At 38.6% G+C, this 11,565-nt stretch overlaps 1 protein-coding gene across 1 annotated transcript; it reads right to left on the bottom strand.

Moving 5' to 3' along the window:
- Positions 1-4: 4 nt before the first annotated feature.
- Positions 5-11,178, bottom strand: LOC145470136 (zinc finger CCCH domain-containing protein 15-like). The gene is made up of 13 exons (XM_081453976.1): positions 10,945-11,178; positions 10,792-10,863; positions 10,679-10,711; positions 9,437-9,460; positions 8,769-8,853; positions 7,914-8,072; positions 7,510-7,601; positions 6,888-7,064; positions 6,180-6,248; positions 5,388-5,468; positions 4,076-4,183; positions 3,296-3,466; positions 5-2,851 (listed from the first exon to the last, which is right to left on the bottom strand). Exons 1-13 carry the CDS (start codon positions 11,161-11,163, stop codon positions 2,675-2,677), a joined length of 1,467 nt encoding a protein of 488 aa, XP_081310102.1. The 5' UTR covers positions 11,164-11,178; the 3' UTR covers positions 5-2,674.
- Positions 11,179-11,565: the final 387 nt, after the last annotated feature.

Raw genomic sequence — 11,565 nt, 5'->3', positions numbered from 1 at the left:
CAGCCAGGACGTATTTCCGGCTGTCACTTGGTTCCGCCGAAGAATAACGTCTGCGAACCCGAGCCAGAAAACGATTTCTGTGACGTTGGAATTCTAAGCCAATCACAGTTTAGCTCAAATAACCCCAGAACTACTGCGCAAGGTATTCGCTGCGAGGAGCACTCGAGTTTCATTCTATCATGGAATCTGATTGGCCAAGGAAAAACGAAAGTCATTACGTCACAGAAATCGTTTCCTGGCTCGGATTCGCAGACGTTATTTTTTGGCGGAATCAAGTGACAGCCGGAAATACGTCTGCGTTCGCAGGCTAGCCAGGACATCACTCCAGCGCCCTGGAAACAAAACGCATTTTAAAACAGTGATATTTCAAGAAAAGATTACAAAATGATACAGAAAGTTTTCTTATCTTTTAATAGAATCGTCATAGGAAAAAAGTAGACGATCGTTTCCTAATAACTGTCGTATAAAAAGGGAGCCCTTGTCCATTAGTGGTTAATTGACATGCTGGGGCTAGACCACTTTTGCACGGGAACTTGTTCTCAAAAACGTGAAAATGGTAATTTTACTAAATGTTTCTCACTTAGAATCTTTTAATCGAGACAGACATACGTTTAAAGTTTACTTATAGAAATGCACTAGCGAAAATTTAATCTGCAGAATGGAGTTTATTTATGAAATCTTTGTCACGGGTTGACGAATTTCTAGCGACAATTGATTATTGCCTTAATGGCAACTGCCAGATTTAATATATTATATTTCAACAACAACAACAACAAAAAACACCATCTTTGTAAGGTTGTGTTGTTTACATTTGACGCGATAAAGTAGGTAAGAAACGTTTTTGTTAAAACAATAGAATTTTAGAAAGAACAGCAATAAAAATGCTTTATTACATAAGCTGAATCGACGAAATCATGCGCTGTGATTGGCTACCCGAGAGGGCAAGTCTACATTACGTGCTTTGAACGGGGGAGAGGAGGAGGGGGTGGTAGTGACCCTGAGGGCCAGGCAGCTTATTCCATGTAAGCACGTTGGTATGTTAGACCTTCCGGCCAATGACATCCTTTCTCAATATAAACCCTTGAAAGGGCTCAGTCACAGCATTTTCAGTTAAATTTGGCCACGTACAAAATTACCTTTAAATTGAAGGAAATCTCAAAATATTATTCTACTAAGACAGAAAAACACCAGAGATAATAATAACCCATAAAGAAACAAGGATGGTTAAAGATGGAGAAGATTAACATGGAATTCAAACAACGAACTTGAAAAATCTAGGCGAAACTTTTCAAGATGCGGCAAATTGTGGCGTAGCTCGTTTCAGGCCGCGCATCAGATGCAGTTATCTCACCGACTTAACGGTTTGAGCCATTCATATGCGACCACTCAAGTTACTTACACACAGTAGCGATTTGGCTGCTCGGGTCAAACTGGGGTCGCTTTGTATTACTAGAGCCGGGTAATCAGGGAGATTAAACTGTATCTAGTAAAGAAAAGACGAGTTCTTAGTATTTTCTAGGTATCATGGAAGTACTAGGTTGTGATCATTTGCACCAGGGTAGGCTGCGTCAAAATTACCAGAGCATCTCGTTTAACTTTCCCGACATCCAACACGCCCATCTTTTCTTGTCAAGACCCAAAGAATTTCATGTCTCCAGATGTTAAGAGCAGTTTTAAATGATTCTCACAAGTAGTCAGACTGTAGTCAGTCATCTCTCGCTCGCTGTCCCCTCAAAACCCCAGTGAACCACAAAACCATGTAACCAGTGCAAAGGGCAAAAAGACAGTAACACGTGGACAAGTCATGTTCCGGCTTAGTTTGAAATCTGATCGATCGAAACAAAATCGTTACCTCTGATTGAGTACAGGACATTGATAGATAGTGTTTGACAAAACCCCGAACTACCACCACTCAACGTCATTTGGCGATAATTTATTGTTAGAAATTCGTCCGGAAGAGCCACGTAAGATGATGTTTACAATCAGTTTTCGCTTCATTTTTGTAATGGGATAAAACAGACATTGTCTGAAGATAGTCAAGTTATTGTCCTTAAATTGACGACTACAAAAATAAGTTTTCATTACACGTTATTCCGTATCAAATGATCCCAAGCATTTGTATTGTTTGAACTGGTCTACTAAAAGTCCTGCGGCCCAGCGCATGCCACGTACTCATTCAACACACGCCAATCAACTTGTTCACAGATATTTACCAGCCACATTTCAAGAATGGGCCATGTGTTAAAACATTTATTGACTGTGTTGGCCCACCTGCCTGCTATGCTGCATTCGCATGTCATAACGCTGAGGGCAATATTTTCCATCGCGAAAATCATTCCAAGAGCTTCTCTTCCGAACGGAGGAAGCTTGAAGAAAAGGGTTTCAAGATACAGCACCTGTGCCCAAGGGCTTTTTTCTTAAAAGCAGAAAAACTCTGAGAACGATAGTAATGTTACAAATTTCGTTTTACATTACAACTATTTCAAGAGGTATTGAAATAATTAATTTGAGCTATTTTCACTTCATTGAAACTCTTGCCTATGACGAACACTGCCTAGCAGTGACCTCATGTAAGATTCAATAGACTGTCATGATAGCAACAGCTCTCATCATCAGGTTTTATGTTGAATGTTCCAGTTGGTCATGTCGAAGTCTAAAGAATCTTCAGCATTTGTTAATCGACAATTTCCAGATCTTCAAGTTCTAAATCGTCAATGTCATCTTCTTCGAATAAACTTTCTTCGATAGGTATCCCGTTTACTAATGCGGCGTCCATGTCATCCTCAGGTAAATCTGTTCCGCCGCAAGCTTCGTCGAGACCATTTTCATCAGCATTCGTTGTATCGGGGCTCTATGGAGTCAAATAATGTAAAATGTAGATGAGAAGAGAAGGGGGAAGAAAGCGGGGTTGAGGAGTGAAGGGTGAGGTATGCACGGAAGGATAGGGCGGGGCGGGAGAGGGCGGGGTGTGGCTGGGAAGGGCATGGCGAGAGAGAGCGGGGCGGGCGGGGCAGGGCAGGGCAGGGCAGGGCAGGAAAAGGACAAGGGATCGGACGAGACGGGACGAAAGATAAGTGTCCAGAGGACTAGAGAAGGGAGGGGTGGGGAGGGCAAGAAAGGAAAAAGAAGGAACAGAATGTGAGGAGAAATTACCAACCTTCAATCGACAGGAGGATACAGGAAAGAGGAGAGGAAAGGAGTGGTAAATGAAGGGTATGATATATGACAAGAGAAATAAATTGAAGTCATTAATCATGAATTGGGAGACAGCGCGCTTTTTTCCCTGTTCAGTTACCTGTTGGTTGGAATTTTCACCAGCAGATGTACTGGTGGCCTGATTAAGTTTTAACCTCTCTGCGGCATTGCTTGTTGTATCCACTGTGCCAGTTCCATCAACTTCTTTTGCAGCACTGTACATGTCTTCTAACGTGACTTCTTTCGTTGAACTGTTCGCGTCTTCATCATCCTTTGAGAAGCAAAGAAGACTGAGCAATCCACTCTTACAGTGAAAAAAAAAAAAAAAAAAAATGCCATTCTTCCAAGTATTGGACTCATTATACACTGTGAAGATAACTTCAAGATAATAGGTTGAGAGTCGGCAAATTCACTTTAAGGTTTTTATTTGCAGTCAATCCATATACTACAGCAGGATCAGAAAAACGACTACAACAAAAACTATCTGACCTGGGCACCTGCATGCAAAACCTAGCTAATTTAGCCTCAAGATCAGAGATTCAGTGCTCAAAGAAAGTCCTGTCCAGTAGTCTGGGACAAGTAGATTTTCCTGACGGCAAGAACCTTTTCATTGTCATTTGCCTGACAGGTAAGGGCTAGGTTCAATTTCCGCCACCCTCTCGAGTCCCCTCTACCTAGACTTGTCCGCCGCAAATAAAATTTGAGAGCTGCTTTCCTGGTGAGCAAGCTGAAATTCAAGTTTTCTTTTTTTTTTTTTTCTTTTGTCAAGACCTGGAGATGCATGTAAATGGCTAAATAATGAAGCATTATAGGTTAGCAATGTATACAGAGAGAGAGTGTTCTCATACCTGGGGACTTAATCTAGAGATAGGTCACTTACATCTTCATCCTTCCGTCTGTACACACTCATATCTTCTGTGGCTTCATCATCATCAGCATCAGCTTCAACCAGCTCTGGTCTGAACATAAACACTTCACGACCACTGACCTATAGTAATCACACAAACCCATTGAATTGTTACTGCAGAGGCTGTAGCCAACTAAGTCTACATACGAGCCAAGTGGACCATCAGACCGGCACATATCTCTGATTTCTGGAGCATGGAGCAACTAGGAGTATTTTTACCCCCATCCCCCGCCCCCCTGGATGGGTTGCTAGTCAATCGCAGGGTTACCCCCAGCATTAAGTTTGTCAGTACCCGGGTGGAGAGAGGCACTGTGAGAGTAAAGGGTCTTGCCCAAGAACATAACATGACCTTTGGCACAAAAACTGGACTGCTTGATCCGGAGACAAGCGCACTGAACATGAGGCCACCGCACCTCCCATTGTTGCCAACTAAAGAGCTTACCATTTGATTTAAATGTCACAACCCATACTGCAATGCTAGCATCATAAGCCAACAACGCATGTGGAATGTTAGATAAGTAAGTATAAAATTTCAATGTTTTTTCAAATTTGTTGCCTCAGTGGCAAAGTATGGCTAATTCACAGAAACAGAAGGAGTACTATTTGTAGATATTTAATTGTGCAATTTAAATAAAAAGATAAATAGCAAAAATAATTTATCTCCTCAGAGCTTTATTATGTAGCTCTCTGCACGCACTGCAGGCCTATGATGCTCCCTCATCATAGGCCTGCAGTGCGTGCAGAGAGCTAGATAATAAAGCTCTGAGGAGATAATTATTAATAAATTACAATTATTTAGAGAGGAGGCCACATCAGCCTTAGCTGGTTTTCACGCAGGTCCTCTATCCTGGTCTAACTGGAATTTGGAGTGTTGGTTTTTCTGGAGGTGGGAAAACTGGAGTACCCGCAGAAAAATCCTCCAAGCAAGACACAAACCAGCAACAAGCTAAACCCGCATATGGCATTGGGCTGGAATAGAACCTGGGACGCATTTGTGGGAGGCGAGGGCTCTCACCACTACGTCATCCCTGATGCACCATCGCAAATTTAGGAAAGTATTTGACATAAATCATAAACTGCTTGCAGCGCATCTTTTCCCTCAGGATCTGACAAGTGTTTATTCGTGTGAAAGTAAAAGGAAAAGGGTAGGATGGACCAGAAGGTGTCGGGACGCGATGAAAATTGTAAAACCTTCACCATATCTCTTCATGATTTTCAAGAGGAAAAACAGACTGCACACAATGTATGTAAATCACAACAGCTAGACACCCACAGAACTGCCCACCTTTCCAACAATTCTTCCAGACTTAAATTCATCCTTTTTCTTTGCCTGCTCCTTTTCAAATTTTTCTCTCTTTTCTTTTAACTGTTGAGGAAAAGGGTACTAAATAATTAGCTAAGATTTTACACTGGCTTAGGCAGTTGAGATAAAGTGAGTTACATATAATACAAACTTGCAAAATTACTACATGTCTATAAGTCTTAATGATGAAAAAGGCTTTGGAGCCAGAGGAGTTTCTTAGCCGGAATTTCTTATTGCTGGCTACGATAGCCAGGAGGTACAAGTTAGACAATTTCAGTGTCTTTGCACAGGCCATTTGGACCCACTACCTGAAATTACACTTTAAAGGACCCTAGTCAACCTCTGTCATTTTCAATGCCATTAAAACTTTGATATTGCATGGTGAAGTGAAATCTTTTTGCTTTACTGTAACTTGTGTCCCTGGAAGTATGTTTGTCTTAAGTAGTTTCACCGTGATTTTCTTCGTTTCGACAGGCAGGCCTGTAGCTGTGCAAACACCGTTTGTTATTGGCTCACGAAACAATACACAAATGATCCAAACAACACCCCTATCTCTTGAAAAAATAGAAGCTACAGGTTACCAGAACCAAAGAAGATACAAATCTGGAAGAGGTGCTGGACTACTCATTTCGACATGCTCCGAATAAAATATAATAACTTAACTCTCGCATGTAAACAAAAACAAGGGTGTGGCTACCTAGGGCTCTTTAATTAAGAGATGTTAACTTGTAATAAAGATTACTGATCATATTTAACTAGATGTTAATAACTTGCCTTTCTCTTTTTCCACTCCAAGAACGTTTCTAATGTTAACTTTGTCAAGTTTCCACCAAGCTTTGCTCTCTTGAAGACAAAAAACCAAAATTTCCACATAAATGAAAATGGCCAACAATAAAAAGAAGGGGTGGGTAGAAAAATAGCCTAAGTGGCTCTTGATCTCATATCAAATTCTCCTTTTTTTCAAAGAAGAAAGCAGAATGCGCATTGCTAGGAGAATCTCAGTCTCTCTCAGTCTATCAGATGTCAAATGATAAATTATTGCAAAGACAACAGAGTATGTATATACACATGTACACATGTAAAAACTGACACAAATAATTTTTCCACATATTTTTGTATTTTGAGTGTTATTCAAAAAATGATATGATAATAATAAATGACTTTTTGAATGATGCTGGTGACCAGTATACAATGTCCCTGACACGCTGAGTACAATTGCCATAAAAAACCTCATCAGGTATTTGTCTGGAAACAGCAACAACTGCTCAAAAGTAATAACTCAATGAAAACAAAATTGCTGTAAGCTACGACCAAAAATTGAAGCTAATCTCCACACAGACAGTTCATTGCAGGCTGGGCTCAAAAAGTGCTGTCCAGTCATCTGGAAGAATCACATGTGGATTTTCTCGCTGGGCAAGCACAATTTGGGAGCTGCTTGTCCCAGCTGATCCCTGTCCCCGTATTGTATTCTCTATGGCATACCTCTGTTTCTATAAATTCTTCAAATGATATTTCATCTTTGACTTCTTTTTCTTGTTTCTTTTTTAACACAAAGCCTGGTGGAAGTGCATGCCTGTAGATACATTTTGGGCCATTAGGGCAATTCCAGAACCAGCCATAAAGTCCCTTTTCAACAGCTTCCAAAAAGAATTTACAGACCTGGAAAATAGTTTTAACAAGCATTTTAGTACTCTTACAAGAATCAAAGACCTTGAATGGAACATTTTTTAACATTTTGCCCAACTATTATTGCATGCAATTTTCCTTTATCTATATGTAAAAAGTCAACTGGAAATCTTTGTCAGTTTGTTTGTTTGTTTGTTTTGTTTTTTTTGCTCAGTATTAATAAATCTAACACAAACTATTTGTCTACTATTTATTTTACTGCACTTTATTTTTAACAATACTGTGTTCATATTGATCACCAAGTAGAGAAATACAAAAAAAAAAATTGCTTTTCTTTAATTTGTATTTTTTATTTATTTATTTATTTATTATTATTATTTTTTTTTGTAATTTACATAAATAGTTATTAAGTTTATTCTGTATAAATGTAGTTCAACATCTGTGTTAAGTTATTGCGTGGACACTTTATTGTACTTACAATTTCTGTTTTGGGCATTGATTTTTCTTTTTCGCCATGCTTTTTCTCAATGACCTCCTCTAATTTGTTCTGATCCCATTTATCCATTGTATCTGAGAAAAGATAAGACATTAGGTTGAAAGCTTCTAGTTCCCTGATTGCATCTGTATTACCTTTGCAGAAACTCAAAACCTTCCTTCATCTCTCCTGCCCTACAATTATACATAACTAGGCTGGAGGCTAACTTGGAAACACAATGGTTCATTCAGTCTCCAGTCACATAAAAACAAGATTACAACAGTTACCTACCTAAAACATACTACATGCACATATAAAGTTTTAATACCTCAATATCACTTCAATATTCTTAAACATACATTTAAGTCTGAAATTTCAGTACAAAGTACGAACTTAGTGATACTTACCATTTTTAAGTTCGTCATCAACATCTCTGGCATCAACATAAAGACTCCTTTTTTCTCCTTTTCTGTCCATAGCAATGTCGTGAGAGAACTTGCACTTGTCTCCCTTGGAACATTGTCCTTGCTTATAGAATGCGCAAACTACTGACTTGGGATCGGCACCTGTGTGTTACAATATGCCTACAATCAAACATCTAGTTTCCTGCTGTTAATTAATAGGGTTTAAGTACCTCTTGCTGGATTACAAGGCCTTCCTTCCTTTCTTAACTTTGCCTTAATAGCTAGATACATCTAAAACCTTTCACAACTGGACTTTTGAGCATGCAAAAAGTGCCCTGTCAAAAAAAACGGATCAAGCGGGTTTTTCTGTTGGGCATATGATTTTCATCAACTACTGCTTGCCTAATGAACAAGTAACATTAGTTTTTGGACTTTTTACCTAGTATTAAAAAGTATTAGGCCATTGTAAAAGACTTTTGTGCTAGTGCACTATGGCTCCAACTAGAAAATCTATTCACTAAATGTGCCTTACAGTACCGTATGTCTTATCTAGAGCATATTACCCACATCTTTATTATTTTAAGATTAACATGATCTGTAATCTGAAGGCCCCATAGAGCATTTTCAGTCATTTGGCCAGCAGCCATGCAAATTGAATGGAACAAAAGAAAGTGTTTGCATAAGAAAAGAGTTCAACTCCCACAGGATTGGTTTGGTACACCAACATGGCTGCGTTTTATTGTTCTGGGACACCAATATGGCTGCCATGACATCATGTGAAATTACTCTATGACAACCCTAGGCTCTGAACATTCCAGGATATTTTTTGACTGCCTTCTGAAGTGCATGCATACAGACCTGCTGATACTTTCTGTGCAATAACAGGTTTAAACAGCTGGTTCACTTCATCTTGCTCTTTCTTCTTTTGTTCTGTTGTTTTTTTCTGTAAAATAATACACAAAATAACAGTCTTTTATTAATAGTTGATGAATATGACAAAAAATCAGGTTCCAACAAGTTTCAACCTCAATAAACTCAATAATGTAATTTTATGTAATTTGTTTGACCACTAAGTTGGAGTTGCTTCTCGGTAGACCCTAGTTCAACTCCTGGGTCATGCTTGTAAATAGCCAACTGGTCTGCCTCCCGCCACTTGGGATTTTTAAGCCTATTACGTTTAGTTGATGTATTTGTTTCTTAAGCATGCCTGCAAACTAGCTATGTGCAGCTAAGCGCATTGACCACTATAAACAACATTTGAACATTTTAAACAACACTTTTTAACATTTTATACAAAATGTTTGAACATTTTGAACACTTTAGTGTATGTTCATTCTAGTAGAAAGTGTGGAGCAGTATTGTAAGCAATATACCACCAGTATATATGCACCTTTAATGGTAGAGGTGATAATTTGGAACAAGAAGGGAAACCATAGGAAAAGTGGAACAGTTGCTGAGTTGCAACTGATTTGGCAATCCAAGTTAGGTTTAATTATAATATTTATATTCCAGTTAGAGCGACTTACTTTGTTATCTTGCTCCTGAGCAAGCTACATGGAAAAACAAGAACAATGATCATTAAGAAAATTAGTACACATTTATATATCAGTTGTACATGTATATAAGTGAAAGGATCTAACGTTCCTGGACTGAATTAAGTAACAATGTATCTCACAGTTGATTATAAATCAATCAGTACAACAAGGAGTCCAAGTTGTGTGTAAAATCAGGGCTCAAAACAAGTGCCATATGGTAGTCTCGGACAACTAGATTTTTCTTCTGGGCAAGTACCAGTAGCTTTTAATTGGATCACTTGCCCAATGGGCACGGGATCTGGCATGTCATCTGCCATCTGAAGCATTAAAAGAGCAAACTAAGAGTTGCCCAGGGAAAGTAAAATTAATACCAAGGGCAAGCTGGAATTCAATTTTTTTTTTTCAAGCCCTGGAAAATTACCTAACTATTGTTCTGGGGAGGAGAAGGAGGGTGAGTTATTATTGTGTATTAGAGCAAAAATATCTGATCATAACAATTTCGACTCGTAAACGAAGTATGACCAGGCTTAAGTATATTTGGCTGGTCATCCTAACCCTTATTTCCAGTCCTGAATTATACCACAAGGAGAAGTAAGCATTGGCTATTTTATCGAAGTTGTTAAAACAAGGAAATGACTGACTAAGCATTTTTTGGGGCTAAAAAAGTGACCACAATAATGGGTTTGTTGTGTTGATAGGGTTAACAGTGTGATGGGATTCCACTGTATTTAAAAGCTATAAATGCTGATAATTTTTATTACACAAAAACTTGAACGATTGAACTAATTGATACAAATCTTAACCACGTACTTGTACAAGTAATCGCAAGGCAAAGGTAATTAAGTAGTTACTTTGTTTAATCCGGAAAACGTATTTGTTGCAACTTCGATTTACGAGGCTTTTGGTAGCTTGGAAAACTCGAGAAAATCGTATAAAAATAAGCTTATATTAGCTTTTAAGGTAAGTTCAATTTGGACGATGGTGTAACATTATTTTTCTTTTTCAGCTTCATAAACTAGAGGATTTACCCATTAGCCGGTTCTTGTAAATTATTTCATTTATAAAGAATATAATACACTTATTAAACAGAAGATCATTTAGGTAAATATGAAATATTCGAACGAATCACTGGACATCAATCACTAAACGTGTACGTATATTTACTAAGTTAAGTTCAAGTTACTCGCGTGCGGTACTTCAGCTGATATGCATGTTTTGTAATGTTGTACGTACCTTTCTCGCACTAGGATTCCCACCATATTTGACCTTTTTCCAAGAAAGAAAAGCAAACCACCAATTACTCAAATCGTAAAAATCTGCAAAAAGTACATCTATTATTAGCTTACCTGTTGAGTAACGTGTTTAACGAATGTCTGCTGTTTCTTGCCCTTCTTGTTTTTCAATCCGAAAGTTTTATCCTGTGCGAGATAGAAATCACAAATCTAAGCTCACAGAAGGAAATTTAGAGTATTCGAAAAGACGACCAGTTTCTCAAATACCTCGATTATCTTTTCCTTCTTTTTCTGTTCGGTTTTTTTCGTAGGCTCATTCGCAGCCTTCTTCTTCGGAGGCATGATGGCGGACACGGTGATTTCCCGGCAAACTATGCACGCTTTGTTCATATTACCCAGAGTTCTTTGCAAACTTAAGTCGGGATAAATGGCGGGAAAATTGCAGTTTGGTGCCCAGGACCTCTCGGTAGGGGACATTAAAATCATGGCGGCTACAAGGTGGAAAGTTCGGATCTCCTAAACAACAAATAGTTACGAAGAAAAACTAAAATAAAATAAAAACTGAGGCAGAGTACCGTTACAAACGAAGTTTTAATACCTATGGTTAAAAAAAAAAACTGTGAAAGTAAGTTTTCTTTGTTTCTTCCGAGCTCCCTGAAGAGTTCACAATTCACAAAATTAAAAATGCTCGGAATAGTTCGTATGGCCGTCGGGACACATTACAGAGTCTTCCGAAAATGTTAAGGCCAATATGCACAGTAGCTGCTCCGATTACTCAAAATGCTTAAAAAAGTTCAGTCAGAAAAACATCAAAGAGATAATAATAAACGATAAAGGAACAAGGATGGTCAAGGATGGCGAAGATTGACACGGATTGCAAACGACGAA

This window comes from Orbicella franksi, chromosome 15 (genome assembly GCF_964199315.1).
Source record: "Orbicella franksi chromosome 15, jaOrbFran1.1, whole genome shotgun sequence".
Lineage (NCBI taxonomy): Eukaryota > Metazoa > Cnidaria > Anthozoa > Scleractinia > Merulinidae > Orbicella > Orbicella franksi.
The sequence above is the reverse complement of the archived record's forward strand: the minus strand, read 5'-3'. Positions and strand labels throughout refer to the sequence as shown.

Coding starts and splice junctions, on each gene's coding strand:
- LOC145470136 (XM_081453976.1), bottom strand. CDS start 11,163: ATGATTTTAATGTCCCCTACCGAGAGGTCCTGGGCACCAAACTGCAAT. Junction 10,864..10,944: donor AGAAGGAAAAGATAATCGAG/GTATTTGAGAAA, acceptor TATCTCGCACAG/GATAAAACTTTCGGATTGAA. Junction 10,712..10,791: donor TTAAACACGTTACTCAACAG/GTAAGCTAATAA, acceptor TCTTGGAAAAAG/GTCAAATATGGTGGGAATCC.